Consider the following 18,347-nt stretch of genomic DNA (forward strand, 5'->3'; position numbering starts at 1 on the left):
TGATGTGTGAAGAACTGCTTTTTGTTCTGAATCCGATTTCCCCCAGTTTTCTTTGCTTCCTCTAGTTCTTCTATTGGAAAAGACAATGAACCATCAGTTCCTAAGTATTCTTCTCATGCCACTCAATCATCTCTCTTCCAGGTTTGAAATTCCTGACATTCACATGCTACTCAAATGGAAGCTTTTCCAGATGCTTCATGATCCTTTTTGCCCTTCTCTGAAGCTTTTACAGCTCTAGTATAACTTGTGAGATGAGGGTAAGAGAAATGCATGCAGCAGTAGGCAAAGCATAGATTTCTGCATGGGCATAGGGTTGATCTTGGTTTTGTTCTCTCTTGCCTCGCAGTTTCTAAGCTTTGATTACTTTTTTTTACTATGGGTGAGCACAGGGATGACTATTTTGTGAAACTCTCATATGCTAGTTTTATAGCTGCTAGTTTTATAGCTGCCATTTTAGAAACCAACCCCTCGTCTTGTACAGTCCTGCTTATTGCATTTTGCCTGTGTCCTTACTGTTTTCAATAGCTTTGCCTCCATGGACTTTCTAGCTGCACTGCTCTTGCCCTTTTCCAGATCTTCTCTGCATATATTAAACAGACCAGACTTAGGTGTTCCACTGGAATTATTGCTTCTGTGAAAACTGGCCTGCTCTCCTCTTGTTCACCGTTTTTTATGTATTCAGTCACTTAAAGGAAAAGATCTCTTTTTCTCTCTTGCCTACTTGTCTTCAAGGCCTTTGAAGACCTTTGTCAAAAGGTTTAGGTATCCACTTTGTGGAAAAGTAATCTTTAGACCCCAACATAACACACTCTTCACCAGTAGGCTGCAGCTACTGCAAAAATGTATGAACAATTTCATGTTTGTGTGTGTATGTGTGCAAAAATGAAATTATCACTTACCATTTTAGACATCTGGAGCATTCTCAGGTACTGTTGAAAGAACTTGGCTTTCCAAGGTCATAGGGAACCAGCTATAAAAATAGGCAACAAATGTACACAAAGGCCATGCGAAATGAAAATTACTGACTATTAGGGTGCCTTGTGAAATGTATTTTCAGAAGCTGTCATACCTGCCACTTAAGGATTTACCTAACCTCCCACCTAAGGCTCTTACCTTGGTTAAATTTCAACCAAGAAGGAATATGTGTCAAGACTATAGAATTTGAGAATAATTAAATTGATGTCATTGTGGTCTGTTGGTTTGGAGGGTGTTTGTTTGTTGGAGATGAAGGAAGAGCCAAAGACTACTAAAAATAAAATGAAGATATGATTTTACAGAGAGATAGCTAATGGAGGACAGAGCTCAGCTGATGGTGAAAGCTACTGTGACAAATGGCTGCCATATTAACACAAGCTTGGTTAGCCAAGTCATCCTTCTTTTATTTAGCATATTCACAGAATCACACAGAATAGTTTGGGTTGGAAGGGACATGCAAAGGTCATCAGTCCGCCCTGTAATAAGTAGGGACATCTTTAACTAGATCAGGCTGCTCAGAGCCACATCCAGCCTGGCCTTGAATGTCTCCATGGATTGTGTATCTATATTGTTAGTGTTTAACTGTATTATCAGTAAAAGGATGTGGAAAACTGAAGAAAAATGATCAGTGAGATGGTTTTACTCTTTGGTCTTAGTATGAAGCAATTTAATAAATAAGTTAGTGGGAATTATGGGTACTACTTTAGCAAAATCATGCTATATTCTGACTGGAAAGAAGGATTTCTAATAATGTAAAATAGTTTTTTTTTTTTAAGATATGAAAGGTATCTAGTTTAAACCTTCATAAAATGAACCATTTCAAATTTCAACAGTAGGATTCTCGCATAACAATATGCTTTTACAATTAAGCTGCAGAATAGAAAGTTGACATAGTTTACTGTTGGTTAGAACATTTGGATACTAATGTCTAATGACTTTTACATCACACTATAAATGGCTTCTTAAGAAGCTAATTATAATAATAACTAAGATTATGTTACTCCAGTTCTGTTAGATTAAGCCTTGCTGTTCAATTATTTAGTTAGTAAGAAATATGTCTTGATGGTACTATATGAAGTATGCTTTTAAAAATAAGCTCCTTAAAGGTACCAATGATTTGATCATGGTTTTTCCCTGCAAAAGTAAATCACAAGAAGCTTTGCCTCCCTGAATGAAATGTATTGTGGTAGTTAAAATGCTAATTCTAGAGCTGACTTTTTTTCTAGTTTTATTTTGGGCTTGCTTTTGATATCACTTGCTAAAATCGTCATAGGACGGGAACAATAGGATTATGCATTCACTGGGAAGCATTAAACCAATTTAAGCCAAAATTTGCAAATGTGACTCATACTTTTCTGTGCTTGACTGGAGATGCTGGAAAAAAAAATGTGGCTATAGTTGTGCTGCTCCCTTTATATACCAGAAGACAGGACTGTTTAAGAGTGACTATTGTTAGGACAGACTGTACATTAGCGGCACTGTCTTTACAATTCTGTTTTCTTGCTTCTGCCACAATGAAAACAATGATTTTAGTATTCAGGACCACCTGTGATGACTGATTTATTTTGAAATATTGGAACTGATAAGGTTACTATGGCTGTAGCAGCTTACTTTTTTTTTCTTTAATTATTCTGGTATGGGGTTGCACATGAAAATTGTGGAATTACTGAGTTTCTACTGCACAACTTCAGCTAGTTTTGAATATGTCTCTAGTGATGAGGCAGCAACTCAGTAGTAGTGTGCTACAATGTATCCTTTTTCTTTGTGTCATAAATTGTTTGTGCATCTAAGCAGCAATTTGAGGAAGACACATTACATTGGCTATTAAACTGACTATCAAAACATAAATAAGGTTTGATGCAAGTTTAGCCAAGAGGGCAACTTCTTAGAAACAAATGCTTATATTGTTTTTATTTTGACTGTGACTGAAGATCCTGTGCCTTATCACAACCAAGAAAATTACTTTGTTCTTGCTGGTTTACTCCCCAAAACAGGAAAAGAAAACAAACCCTGCATCCTTAAGCCCTCTAAACTGTAGGCTAGATCTTTACTTCAGTTTTCATTACTTATTTCTGAAGATACTAAGAAAATGATATCTTTATGTATTAACAGTGCAATGCAATAAATGCATTGCATGTATCATTGTTTTAGTAAGCTCTTAGGGACTGTGTAATCACGTATCACTGTCTGACACTGTGATGTACTAAAGAAACAGGAAAGGTTCCGTGGAATTTTCTTTGCAAACAGTATTATATGTGGGACTTTAGTATGTGCATAAACCCATATGTTTTGTTGCTGAGATTTTCTTTTATTTCTTCTCATTTCTATAACTGTATATTCTCTTTAAACTGTGAATGATATCTCACCTTTTCATTTAACAGGATTCATTTTAGTTGCTTGGCAAATGCTTAAAAAACAGTATTTACATAGATTTCATTGAGCAGATGAATTACGGCAGGCTCAGTTATCAGTGACTGACACTATGTGACATTTTCTCTGGGAATTTATATAGAACTTTTTGAGAGGAATCATGTAATGAGCCTCTTAATCACATTTCATGCCATTGGTATTGATAGATACGTTTTTCAGTGTGCAAGACTCCAGAGGACATGGCTGATGATTGACTTAGACAGGCTTAAACTGGGAGGAAAACAAAGCAAAATATGACATGCCTAGTTGAGAGAAGAATGAGTTGCATTTTTACATTTACACAGTAAAGAAACATTCACATATTAAATTAGTTATTTGGATAAGGATACATTACCATTACATATTTAGAACACAGTTGATACTCAATGTGGACATCGTCATCTGTCAAAGTAGTAGTTTGACTCCTCTTAATACATTCTGAATTTTTTTTTTCTTTTTGTTGTGATAGGTGAAAACAGCAAAGAGGAAGTAATATTGTAATGAAGGATTAGAACATGAAGTTAACACCTAATAGGAGTACAACAAAGGAGATTAAATAGATTCTGATTTATTTCTATTATGTAAACAGTGAGTTGTTATTTTTAGTATGAACTGCAAAGGAGAATATTTTGGCCTGAAAGACCTTGAAGTCCAAATAGATAAGACAGTCTCAGAACAGGATACTTTTAAGTTTGAATGACCTATATATGATAGGTTTAGGTCCCAAATTAGGAAGAATGCACAAATGAGCTGTTCTATTGATGCCAGTAAGATTTCTCACAGGCTTAAAATTGCATATAAAGTAAAAATGTCTTGAAATATCATATCAAAACTGAGCTCCCTGAGCAGTGTAGGAAATTGATCCAAGATCTCAGAAGTGTTAGTTTACTTTCTTCATAGTTTTTCTGATGCATGAGATAAGTGTGATCAATTTCCTGTAAAGAAAGATGTGAAACAGGTGAATATAGAAGTGCACATACTTAGGAAGTGAATTTGAATAAAACACTGCACTTAATGAAGATGCCTATCTATTTTAAAAATAATTTTAAAGAGATCTCAAGCAACATAATTGTGGAATTGTGGAGGCAGAAATTTGAAATTACAATTCTGTTCTTCTAAGCCAGTAAAACAATGTTAGGTGTAGTGTTAGTTACTTTCAGAATTCAGTGCAGGGGATAAATAGCTAAGGAAAACCTTGACGATGTCATTGATCAGTTCTTTACCAATTAGTTTGCTGGGTAGATAGATGTTTAATCACTGTCAAAATTGTTGTAGAGTTCTTTTTCAGCTGTAAGTATGTATCATACTTTTTTGTTTTTTTCAGGCATGTTTCTGAATTGGGTGGGAAAATTTGTTAAATAGTTAACATGTCTACCAAACAAGTTGCTTGGTGCAATTTTTTCCTATTGAGCTCAGCCTTAGTAATAAGAGGCTAGGTGGGATGACATATTTAAGGTTTAGTTTATAGTAAGACTAATAAGAATTTTTTCCCATAATATCTGACTAGAGTGCTTACTAGTTGATAACTAGTAGGAAAAGTAAGAGTGATTCTTTTAACACAGTGCTCTGTACTGACTTAGAGATAAGAAAGCTCATGTGTGTTGAGCTTAACTTGCTGTTAGTTCTTGTCTTCCTGGATGTTCGTCTTTTTGAGTGTGGTGCAATGAAAGGAACTACAAGAATGTTAGTTCACTGTGCCAACTTTCCACTCTCCCTATCTGGTGGTGATTGTGAGGAAGTGCAGGAAATGCTTATGCACTTTACAGTAGAGAATGTGTCCGATTCCTGGACAGGCACACAAGAGCAACAGCTGGAGGTAAAGGCAGGCTCTTTCACATCAGTTGCAAAAGCTTTCCACTGCCAGTTAGTCAAGGACAAAAGGTGACAGGGTAAGCTGAGTGGGAGATGGACTGAGTTAAGATATATTGAGCAAAACAAGCAGAAAGCTTTGATGAAACCTTATGAACATTACGTGAACGCAGCTTTTAATGCAGGCGATTCTAAAGTATCCCAGGACTTTATTATTGTGCTTGCTATTCCCTGCTAAGTTGGTGGTCAAACAGAATTTGTATAGGTCAGAGCTATACCTTGGTGGGAGGACCAAATGTTCATTTTGTATTGTAGTGGTCTTGGAACCAGGGCTGCTGGTGATTATCAAAATGGTGTTTAAGAGGGGGGAAATTTGGAAACGTTGCTCTTTGGGTTACTAAAGATTGCTGTACTAAGCTCAGCTTACTTTCTGGCTTTGAAAAGCTTAATAAAAGAAGAATTTGGCTAGGGGCTGGTGTAGCTGAAGTAAAGGATGAGCTTAAGAAGGTTAAGATAGGCAAATTGAAGGCATTTTGTGTGGATTCAGACTCTCATAATTGGTGATCTGTAACTTTTTTTTTTTAAGACCCACTCACCTAATGCTTTTAAACTGAATATTACTTTATGTGAGTTCAGAGAAGTGGAAGAAATATCTGGTTCTTATATATAGTAATTTGTCACAGGAAACCAACTTAAAGGTGCAAACATTTCTCAGTTTATTGATGCTGTCATTGTAGTTTTCATTCGAGAAATACTTATCTTCAAAAGTTATTTTTCTCCTAAAATGAATACACTAGAAGGACACAATTCAATCTTACCTCTTTGACTTTCATTCTTCAGTTCACTCAACCCTTTACACTTAGGATTAAAGTTTTCACCTATTTTGGGCATCTAGGCTAGTCTATGTGTTTAGGCTTCCTATTCAATTAGAGAAGAAAAAATACTTCATCCTAAGAAGTTCTGTAAATTGGTGCCTAAACATGCCTATTTCTATCTATTGATTACCCAGAAAACACTTCTACTTATTTTTGTTATATAGCTACCTAACTTCAGATACTGTTATTACAGGCCCTGATAACAATTTCCTCTCCTTTTCTGTCAAGTTTCCAGGCATTTTACCAGTTTCCCTTCTATCCAGTATTTCCTCCATGTATCATATTATTGTTCATTTAATGCCTTTATTAATTTCCTTCAAATAGCTTTTAAATGTTTAACAGGTTTTATACAGCTCTAAATTAGAAGCCAGTGGTTACCTCAGTGTTCATATATATATATATATAAAAAAAACATAGAATCATAGAATAGTTAGGATTGGAAAGGATCTTAAGATCATCTAGTTCCAACCCCCGTGCCATGGGCAGGGACACCTCACACTAAACTATGCCAACCAAGGCTCTGTCCAACCTGGCCTTGAACACCGCCAGGGATGGAGCATTCACAGCTTCCCTGGGTAACCTATTCCACTGCCTCACCACCCTTACAGTAAAGAATTTCTTCCTTATATCCAGTCTAAACTTCCCCTGTTTAAGGTTTAACCCGTTACCCCTTGTCCTATCACTACAGTCCCTAATGAGGAGTCCCTCCCCAGCATCCTTATAGCCCTTCTTCAGATACTGGAAGGCTGCTATGAGGTCTCCACGCAGCCTTCTCTTCTCCAGGTTGAACAGCCCCAACTTTCTCAGCCTGTCTTCATACAGGAGGTGCTCCAGTCCCCTGATCATCCTCTGGACTTGTTCCAACAGTTCCATGTCCTTTTTATGTTGAGGACACCAGAACTGTACACGATACTCCAGGTGAGGTCTCATGAGAGTAGAGTAGAGGGGCAGGATCACCTCCTTGGACCTGCTGGTCACGCTCCTTTTGATGCAGCCCAGGATACAGTTGGCTTTCTGGGCTGTGAGCGCACACTGAAGCCGGCTCATGTCCATTTTCTCATTGACCAACATCCCCAAGTCCTTCTCTGCAGGGCTGCTCTGAATCTCTTCTCTGCCCAACCTGTAGCTATGCCTGGGATTGCTCTGACCCTGAATGGCATTCCTTCCCTCCAGTGTATCAACCGAACCACACAGCTTGGTGTCATTGGCAAAGTTGCTGAGGGTGCACTCAATGCCACTGTCCATGTCAGCGACAAAGATGTTGAACAAGACCGGGCCCAACACCGGTCCCTGAGGGACACCCCTCGTTACTGGTCTCCAGCTGGACATTGAGCCATTGACCACAACTCTTTGCGTGCGGCCATCCAGCCAGTTCTTTACCCACCAAGTGGTCCACCTATCAAATTGATATCTTTCCAATTTAGAGACAAGGATGTCGTGTGGGACAGTGTCGAACACTTTGCACAAGTCCAGGCAGATGACATCAACTGCTCTACCCCTGTCCGTCAGTTTTGTAGCCCTATCATAGAAGGCCACCCAATTGGTCAGGCAGAATTTCCCCTTAATGAAGCCATGCTGGCTGTCACCAAGCAGCTTGTTGTTTTTCATGTGCCTTAACATGCCTTCCAGGAGAATCTGCTCCAAGATTTTGCCAGGCACGGAGGTGAGACTGACTGGTCTGTAGTTCCCTGGGTCATCCATTTTCCCCTTCTTGAAAATGGGGGTTATATTTCCCTTTTTTCAGTTGTCTGGAATGTCACCTGACTGCCATGATTTTTCAAATATGATAGACATTTCTCCAATATGATGGATATATATGTTTATTTATTTTTATTCCCAGCACAAAACTTATAAAAGCTCAATAATAAGAATTCCAGTTTGTTTCCCCAGGTCATAGCAGTAAGTTACTTACAGGTTTGGTCACTGTATTTTTATTTTTTTTAACAGCATAACCACTTGTTCTTTTTATATGCATTTACCCGTCTCCCAAGGCTGTGTATGTCTTGATTCTGTTTCTTGTTTTCAAAAGGCCACAAGTTGTGTGGAATTCACTGAAGGAGTTTACTTGTGTAAAATACCATACAGCTTGGTTGTTTTGTCATGACTTACTGATTGCTATGCCTGACATGGCTGTAAGATTGATGTGTAAAAATGAGGACAAACTCATTACTCTCATGGGTATGGAACATCTGAGTAAGAAAGAAAATGACTCAAAGGCAAGGAGCTATTTTGTACCTCACCATTGTGAGAGTGAGCAATTTTTATTTTGGGGATTTTGAATATCATCTTGTGTTTCTGTGACCCTGCTGTCTGTTCTTGAGGTTGTATGTTGTGAAGGAGTCTGTACAGGTTGCTGCAGTGCTGTCTGAGTGATAAAATCTATCTAAACTTTTTTTTATCTAATTGTACTTATTTTAACAGTAAGATATTATTCTGATTTGGTGGTATTTTGTACCTGTCTTGCATTGTTTTTTTTGAAAGGTAAGTAATAGCAGAAGCTGAGCAAGGGAAGTTAGACCCAGTGACTGTGCTAAACATATTTTACTCAGGCTGTTCTGCCCTGTAATATCAGATCTGGTCACATTTTAGTGTAGTCACCCTATTGTTATGTGCCATTCAGTTATGAGCTTTTGCTGTCTCTTGTGTCCTGTGTTTGCAGAAGAAACCATTTTATAAAGGTGCCTTTGGCTGCTGGGGGCAAAGTAGTGAAACTGCATGTAAGTGTTCTGTCTGTTATATGCCCACCTACTTGCCATGTTACTCTGAAGTCAAACTTTCAAGAGTCTGAGAGTTATTTATTTTTATTCCTTCCTTCCTTCCTTCCACCTCTTTTTTACAACTAATGAAGTGTCTGCCTGCCCCACAAAAATGAGTCCATCCTAATTTGTGGCTTAAACAAGATATATTCCACAAATGGAATATATCCATTAAAATGTTTATCTTATTGCTTTAACATACCCAAGGGGAAAATAGACTACTAGCCTTGCATTAAAAGCATGACTGATGGATCTATTTAAGCTCAGAAAACCTCAGAGCACTTTCAGAGATGCATCTGAAATTGGAGTTTGACAGTCCAAGTGTAACTCATTCTACAGGTATTGGTGAAGTCTCAAGCCAGAATTAAATGATGCACATGTTTCTACAGTTAAAACTACAATAGGCAAGTACAGCAGCACAAACTAAAGACTGAGTTCTGCCCATGATTGAACAGCCTTTTTCATGCTGGATTAAACCTTTAAACCACCAGGCTGAATAGCAAATTTGCCTGCTGGTGAAGGCAGTGTGGATCACTGAGCAGTACTAGGTTCATCTGTGTGGGAGACTGCTTTCCTGGAGGCTAATCCAGGTCAGCTGAAAGTGAACTGGCTGAGGACCATTGCAGATGTTATCTTTCGATCGTCTTCTTTGGCCTTGCACCTGCCCCCTGGAAAAAAACAATGTAGCTCATGCACATTATCAAAAACTTCCACAGAATACTCAGAGGATAGTATGAGACAAAATTAATTCCATATAGCATATGGCACACAAAGCCATTGTCTTACAAATGTGATAGCCCATTGCACTATTAGACTATGCCTGTACTAGCAAATAAGATGGATAAAGGGTTTTCTGGCCCCAGGAGTGATTTGCACAGCATGGCTCATGCCCATGTGGCAAAACCTTTGTGCAAACAGGTTGGCTTCATCCATGTTGTTTATTGGGAACAGCCATTGCTCGAGTTATCCCCTGAACCATAGTGGGCTATGGCTTAGGCATTCCGTAGGAGAGTGCTAATTGGCAGCAAGTCAAAGCCATGCTGGAGGCTCTGTTTGTCAAACACCATGGATGATTACAGTGACAGCGGCCTGAGCCTGCTGAGTTTACTAAGTTAGGTATAGTAATAAACCCTGTGTAAGCTTATGCTGGAGTCTCAGTGGTACAATAGAGGAATAGTAAACAAAGCCTCCTAAGGTAAAGTTAGTAAGTCTGCCAGTTCTTCACAGAAGTGATTTGTGGTCTACAGATCAGGTTGTTTCTTTGTATCTGTGAGCTTAACTGATAGTATGGGACATCAGCCCCTGATCAGTATGGAAACGTTATTAGTAACCACTCTGTCTGGCTGATTCCTGTGTACCAATAGGTAGTGTACAGACAGTTGCTGCAGCACAGTCAGAGAATGCAGAGCATGCAGGATCTTGTATCACTGAGCATTTCCAGCCTTACTCCAGGCAGTCTGTGATGGAACTAAGTATACGGAAGGTGTGCAGATCTGCCCCTATGTAGACAGGTGTTGCTTTGAGACTTCACATTCTTTATTCATGCTTTGGTGTGTGAATGGAATATTAGCCAGAAAGTTAATTTAGCATTGAAATTCTGAGAAGCGAAGCTTGTCTATTCCATAGGTCTGCTTTTGCAAGGAGCAGGTGGCTGGTAGTACCTTGCAGCTTCTGACAAGCCCTGGAGCCTCATGGTACCTCTTAGAGCCCCTTTGATACATCTAAATGACAATGCAATGTCCAACTCTGGTTACATTTTTAATAGAATTAGAAAACTGCCTGAGCTTGCTAGATTTTTTTTTCTTCCTATCTAGGTATATTTCATGAGTTTTGCGTGGTTTTTTTTTTTTTTTGATAAATCTTTTAAACTATTTGAAGCTTCTGTTCTGTTGACAGTTTGGAAGAAGACCTGATACCACTTTGCTGAAATAGAAATTGCAAAAATACAAGGAGCAACTGTGTGATAAATGTCACTTTTGCTTATACTGGATGATTTCCAGGCAACAGGTTTATTATAAAATTATGGTGTTTTAATGATGAAGATAATAGCATTTTCAGAAGAAATTACCTTTTGCAGGAAACACTTGGTTCTTTAAAAAAGTCACCTGGGTCTAGGTGGATGCTATGTGCTAAACTGTTAGAGGGATTAGGGCTTATTTTTTTTTTTTTCCTTTAAATTCAGCAGGGCTCAGTGTACAGGCTTTACATATGAAATCCAGTGTGCTTGTTGGCTGCTTCAGTTTCTGCAGGTATCAGTCAGAGTAGAGACAGAGGGTATGTTCATAAGAAGTGTTTCTTTATGAGAGATCTCCAAGGTAAAGTTTGGTCGCCTCCATAGAGGCATTAAGTTTGGCACAAAACCTACTGGGGATAAGTTTAGACTCTTTACTCATGACAGATGGTAGAACTGTTCAGTTTGTTTGTTCACAGTTTACTGTCTAAAGACTGTGAGTGGTATATTTTGTTAAAAACTGTGTGGGAAAGTGGCAAAGAATGGAGAAAAGGACTGATAAGAGGAAGGAAGGAGTGATAAATAGGGGTACTGCAGCAGGAATGCAGGCTGAGAGGAAAGAGCAAAGGGCAAAACCAGCCATCTAAGTTTATCAGAGACAGGAAGAAAAAAAATTGCAATGAGGATCTAGAGATTGAGTAGGGTTGCTTCAGTCCAGGAGGGCACCGAAGACTGATGATCTGGGAGGTAAGACAAGGTGAAAAGGACTGTGTCTCTCCTCGATGTTATTTTCAGAGAAGTTCCATAGCACCTTGTCTATGATCTGAGAAACTGGGGCAGTAACAAGTAAGAGGAGCTTGTAAATTTAGGTGACTGCATCTCCATCCATCCTTCTCATTCAATAACTTGAGTATTATTCACATTCTGGTCTGAGACAATTATTTGGAAATGATTGTTTATAAAAGATGCTGTAATAACCACCCCTTGTCATAAAAGTAATTGTGCAGTAGGGCTTATTGTTCCTTCCTACATATGACATTAAACCTAAGTATTATTTCTAGTGGTGCTTGTATTAAGTCCAGTCATTTTTTATCGAATGATACCTTACTGTGTGACTGTTCCTATTGATTTCACCTGAATTACTTAGTTAATATACATGGACCAAAAGGATTTGTTTCAGATTTTCCACAATTAGTTTTCGTATTTCCTTATTGTTTAAAGGACTTGGTTGCAAGATTGATTGCTATGGGCTTAGTATTCAAAACTTGTTATGGATTTCATTCTAACTTGCAAGTCTGCTGCTATTTAGAATTCTATCCAAGGACAAATAAAGGTTAGCGGAGGTGGAAAAATCAATACTTCTCTTCTGGTATCCTGAATGGGCATTGGTTTTTAATGTTTAGTAACATTTCTTTTCTTTCCATAGGCAATGTTCAGTCTCTGCATGGTTGAAAGTGAAGCTGATGAGGTGAATTTGCATGGTGTCACAAGCCTTGGTTTAAAACAAGCCCTGGACTTTGCATATACTGGACAGGTATTGTACAGCTCTTCAAATGAAGAGACAAAAATTAAAGCAAACTGCAATAAAAACTGAATATGACCTTTACAGAAGTACTAGAAATTGTATGCTGTTCAGTACAAGGTCTTTTGATTTAAGATATTACTTTTCATATACTGTTTGTTGGCTTGATTTCTTTGTTGTTATTTAGAGGGATTATCTAATAAAACACTGTTTATGTGCATTGTCGCCAGCTAGTGAACCATGTAGGACTTGTATGTCCCTTTTATGGTGGCTGGGCTGTTCATAAAACGTTAATGTGGATTGATTCTGCATGCTAAATTACATGGACAGAAAGGGAAAATACCCTTGGTGATTTTCTAATAAATATTTATAAACTCTACTGTGTTTGACAAATTATATAATTAAGGGGAAAAGTAGTCTTACTCTCTGGACAGATGCAGTCTAAAAATCTTTGTAAATGCTTATAGGTACTGTGCGTGTTTATTGTAGCATTTTTTTATGATAGCAGGTTAGGTATCATGTTACCTTAGGAAATGCAAAGCGGTTCTCCTCCTCTCTCTGATACCCCACCAAAAGAAACAGATGTATATATGATCTGCTATATCTCTGCACTGCACGCTTGGACAGTGTTGCTCTGTGACTTCATCTCAGTTCAGAGTTCGTAGATAGTGAGTTCAGAACATTGAGCTACTTTTGCTTCGGACTCTAAAATTCTAGATAACCAAACTATTTCTGGAAATATTGCTACAACAACTGAATCCATTGATGGATATTTATTTATTATCTAATTTTGAAATGGAAAGGTTAAATCTATATTATGTTACCCTGGAAGAGTTGCTGGATTGTACAGCTTTAAGGCATCTGCTTCCATACTGTGGATTGAGTATGTGGCCTTATCATTTTTCAAAGGGAATTAGATAGAAATAAGGAAGACACTTTTTTTTTTTCCCTGTCTTAAAGGAGCTACTTTTTTTCACCATCCCATGCAACAGTTATACTTTAGCATTGGCCTTAGAGATTAGCACTTGAAATTTCCGTTTTTCTGCTGTTATGCAGATCACTTATTCAAAGATTTCTTTGATATAAATGAGAGACAGAGATATCATGCTATATTACTGAATAGGCTGCAGATCTCAGTGCATGACTTGTCATTGGTATGCTTTTTGTTTTTTCCACTTGAAAGTTTTGATAGGTCAATTATTCTGAAGAGGGAATTCTTGTTGCTAAATGGAAGTATCTTTTGAGAAGATGGATTGTAATTGATTTCTGTCTCACCCATCCTGTCTGCTGTGAATAGAGGTGTACTTCCCTGTCATTCAGCCAAATTCAAAACCTAATTAACCTGTGCAAAATAGGTTGAGAACCTTGAAAGGATGGGTTTGGCTTTTATTAAGCCAGGAATTCACCCCATGTTGCTTTCAGGACAGTATCCTCAGCTCACTAGTAAATATGTGCCTTCAATCCTTTAGAGACTTTGGAGTCTTTCATTTTCAGGTATAATCTACTTTGAATAAATGAGTGTGCTCCTTGAGTTAAATATAGATCTGCATGTATGTACAGTTGCTCATATATGTAAGTGATTATAAGGGAAAGTTTGCACTGTCCTATCAGATACACCAAGTGCTACTTTGAAGCCCAGAGAAATGGGAAGGATTCTGTAGTACTTCTCTCATAAAGATGCTTTTGAAGCATATCTCAGTGATATGCAGGTCTTAGAATTTGCAGTGTCAAATTTTCCGTTGTCCTTAAAATTCTCTTCTGGCACTGGTTTTATATGTGGTGAGAATTGCTTACGTACTGACTCAGGCTGACAGAATCTGGGTGAATGTTTCAAGGTAAGTGAGTGGGAGTAATCCACAAATGTTATTGATAAATAATTGATTACTGCATGCTTACATCAGAGTTCTGAAAACAGTTGCCTTTAGTTTGAGTCTGTGAACTCTTTCTGATGTAAGAAGCAGAAACTATTTCTTGTTAACCCAAACCTCACTTATGCCAATTACAACCTGATATTACTCTCAAAATGTAGGTATCAAGACATGATCTGATGTGTCTATTTTTAACATGTTTGGACAAAATCTTCATCCCAAAAGTGGATTTCTTTTTAGATAATGCTCTGGAACTGACAACATTTTAATGCCAGTCCTAAGATCTTGTCCTGGTTTCAGCTCTAACAGTTATTTTTTTCCTCCTTCCTAGTAGCTGGTACAGTGCTGTGTTTTGGCTTTAGTCTAAGAACAATGCTGATAGCACACCGATGTTTTAGTTGTTGCTAAGTAATGTTTACTCTGATCAAGGACTTTCTGACTCTCATGCTCTGCCAGTGAGGAGTGGAAACTGGGAGGAAGCAGAGACAGATCACCTGACCCAAAGTAGCCAAATGGATATTCCACACCACAGACATTATGCCCAGTACATAAACTGGGGCAAGTCACCTGGAAGGGCAGATCGCTGCTTGGGTTGGCTTGGGTATCAGTTGGCAGGTGGTGAGCAATTGTACTGCGCATCACTTGTGTTTATTGGTTTTTGTTTTTTTTTAACCCCTTACCCTTTTAGTTTACTATTCTCTCCCCTTGTTATTTCCCTTATCGTCATCATCATTAGTAGCAGTAGTAGTATTATATTGTACTTTATTTATTTATTGGATTGTTCTTATCTCAACCCATGGGGTTTGCATTCTTTTGATTCTTCTCCCAATCCCGTCTGGAGTAGGGAGGGGAAGAAGAAGGGAGTGAGTTGAACGGCTGTGGTGCTGAGTTACCAGCTGGGTTTAAAATACAACAGGTATCCATGTCTAACAAGATAAATACTCAGTTTGAACTTGCTTCTCTTTATTTCTTTAATACTTTGCTAAACTTGCATCCAGTTTGAAGTGTAGTAGCTCAAATATAACTTTCTATGTAAAATAATCTATTGGAGACATCTGGTGGAAATACTTCATATTGCATGATGGCAATTTTGGATGCCTGCAGTTTTTTAGTTATTAAAATGAAGAAATGTAATTTTTAGTATGACATTGCAATCTGAAATGAGACGGCCATCCTTGCTTGGTTTTTTTTTTTTGGTTTTGAGGACTGAAAATACAAACTTCATCTTCCTGTCTGCTTATGCAGACAGTGCGTTACCATAATTACTGCTGGAAATATTTTGCTTTTAAGGGAAAATTGATTGTCCAACAGAAGAAAATGTTGTTGTAAAGCTCAAGTTAAATATAATTAATATCGTAATTCAACTGAATTGAGCCAGTACTATGGTCCCTAATCATTAAGAAGAATTAAATGTTAGCATGGAAATAAATACTAAGTAATAAAAGGAATAGCAGCAGAACTTGGTTTTGTTCTATGTGTGTAGGCTCTCGGTAGTACTCTAATAATGAAAAAATATCATAAATACATTCCCTCTTGGCTATAGGCATTTTACCACATAATCCTCATATTTGATACTCAGAGACACAACTCTTTTCCTGTCATAGTTGACTCTTTACCTGTTGTAGTTGGCATATCCTTTCTTCATAAAAGGGGTTTAAGGTCATTCTCTTACTTTACAATTGACAGCAGTGACACTAGGCCAGATTCTCAGTGACTAGATTGCTCACCCTTCCTTCTCACAGGGGTATTTTGCAGGTGTCAGATATGTATTGGAAGGGAGATGGATGATGTACAGTCAATACAGAGCTATATGTTTTACATTATTAATATAGAGAAACAGTTCTTGGTGAAAAGTTTAGACCTCACAATTCCTTCTGTCAAAATAAGTCTTAACCACTGGCTTAGAGTGTTGTGGACACTCTTACCTGCTCATTTTGACTGTTTTTAGGGGGTTTTAGCTTTTCTGTTTCCAAGAGAGAAAATCTAATTTGGAGGAATGGGGTAGGCCCTAAGTAGGTCAGTGTAGTTGGGTGGTAAGTCGCTCATCATTGTAAGAAAAGGTGCTTTTGATCAAAGGAAAACCTTCAGGCATCTAAAAAGTTTCAGTGCAGAAAACAGGCTTTTATAAACTTTGTGTTGGGGGACTAAGTAGTTCAAACTGAAATTTTGAGCCTTCTGAGTTTAGATGAGCCTTTGAATTCCTCCTCAAATTTAGGTCCAGCAAACTACATAATTTATGTTGATCTCATATACATATGCAAAATCTAAGTGCTAACCATTGTTGGAATCAGCTGACAGGCACTGCGTCATAGTTTCAAGGAAGAACTGTGCAAGAACACTGGATTTAATTTGCAGTAGATGATAATGATCCTAATTCAACAAAAATAAAAATACACAGTCGGGGTCCTGTGTATACTGAAATGTTTCGCTGACTTGAACTTTTCTTCTTTGTAATTATATTTTATCATATGTCCTTATAGTAATAGAAATATTTTGCATTTAGCTAGAATTTTATTTGAGGACCTCAAAATGCATTACAAAAGCAAGTAATTGCTTTCGTTTGTTATATCAATGACAGGAAATTCTTTTGGGAAAAATAACTTTCTACAGACAAACACAGCAAACCAACAGCTTTATTAGGGCTTAATACCAAGTTCTGACCAAGTCCTGGATGGTCTCTCTTTTTCTAAACCATAATATTTTGCTTCTTTACTAATAGAGATTGTTTTCTTAAAGTTAGAAAATTATTCTAAATTACCAAAGCTGAAAAGAAAGAATCAGAGAGGCAGCCTCCCCAGGGAAGTGGTCATGGCACTAAACCTGTTAGTTCGGGGAGTATCTGGACAATGCTCTTAGCTGTATGGTTTAGTTTTAGGTAGTCCTGCAAGGACTCTATAATCCCCAAGGGTGCCTTTGAACTCAAGATATTCTATGATTTATATGCTGTGCATTTAATACAGGTTTTCATTTAGTTTTCTGGAAAAATATTATGACATATCAAAGAAATGCTTTTCAGGATTCCTTCTGGTAGTAACTAATGAGACATCTGGATTTTATGGCAAGTGCTATCAAACATTACAAGTCAGGGCTTTGGGCAGTTGCCTGCAGCAGACTAGAACATTCTTCCCCTGCTCACACTTCCCTGAAGCAACACTTCTCAATGTGCAAGGAACTCAGGATTCCACTGAAGCCAAATAAACAGGGAGATGGGCAGAAGTGCTAACTGGTTGCCAGTGAAATTCAGTTTAAATTGCTCTAAAAGAAAAGTTAGGGGTTTTTTTTGATTGCTCTGAAGCACACAGGATGGTCTCCAGCAGGGAAAAACAAGTGGTACTTTTCTTAGATGCCTGTCTCATTGGAAATGCTGATCACTGCAAGTGGAGTCGGGAAGAAATTTTCTTTTGCATCAGACTGGCAGGAATTTTAGATTTTTCTTTTTTCTTCTTTCTGTGTTAAATTCCATAGGGTTTACTTTCTAGAACTTTCTGACATGACAATACATATTTTCTTAACTGTCATAACATAATGCAAGTTTATTTTTAATATGAATCATGCCACAACCTCACTTATTCCATGGCCCCCCAGACAGCTGAGAAGGAAATAGAGGTGTTTAAATGAATAGCTGTAATGAAGGTGATAGAAGTACCTCCTCTGTTAGTCCATCTTTGGGCACACAGTTTATCCTCCTTGGGCCTAAAGTAGCTTTAGCTTAGTGTCTTTAAAAGTGTCTGGATGAAATATAATGCCCTGCAATATACAGGGAATAGATTAAATAATCTAATTATTTTTTCTAGATAGAAAACTTATGAAACTTAATAGAGGTGATAGTTAATCTGGACTTCACCTTCTCCCTCGGAAAGAAACACCAAATTACTGCATTTTTCCATCCTTTCTATCCCTTAGTCTATGGATTTGACCACAAGAGGGAGTGAACTGGATTTAGTGCATGCTATCTGAAGGGTTTTTGGGAGGATGAGGGGTAGAATGGCTGCCTTGAAGAACAGGATTCCTGTTTGAAAACAGTTATTGTGAAGGAGGCTAAAAATAGCGTGACAAAGGAAATCAGTTTGGAAACAAACAGCTTATCAGACCCGGTGGCTTGGGAAAGTAAGTTACTCAGACTAACTGCAAGTCCTGCCCATTGCATGCAGGGAGGTGTTAAGCTGATTTTCTTGGGTAGCA

The 18,347-nt window shown here is 37.9% G+C and overlaps 1 protein-coding gene across 5 annotated transcripts in view; it reads left to right on the top strand.

Annotated features, from left to right (window-relative positions):
* KLHL32 (kelch like family member 32) overlaps positions 1 to 18,347 on the top strand; it is a 124,267-nt gene that overhangs the window by 40,525 nt on the left and 65,395 nt on the right. For all 5 annotated transcript variants that reach the window (XM_057410820.1, XM_057410822.1, XM_057410823.1 and 2 more), the window contains exon 4: positions 12,202 to 12,309. In XM_057410820.1, coding sequence (XP_057266803.1) covers positions 12,202 to 12,309 — 108 coding nt within the window. The remainder of the gene's footprint in view (positions 1 to 12,201; positions 12,310 to 18,347) is intronic.

This window comes from Pezoporus wallicus, unplaced genomic scaffold (genome assembly GCF_028554395.1).
Source record: "Pezoporus wallicus isolate ANWC-B61680 ecotype Strahan unplaced genomic scaffold, APGP_CSIRO_Pwel_v1 contig_747, whole genome shotgun sequence".
Taxonomy (NCBI): Eukaryota; Metazoa; Chordata; class Aves; order Psittaciformes; family Psittacidae; genus Pezoporus; species Pezoporus wallicus.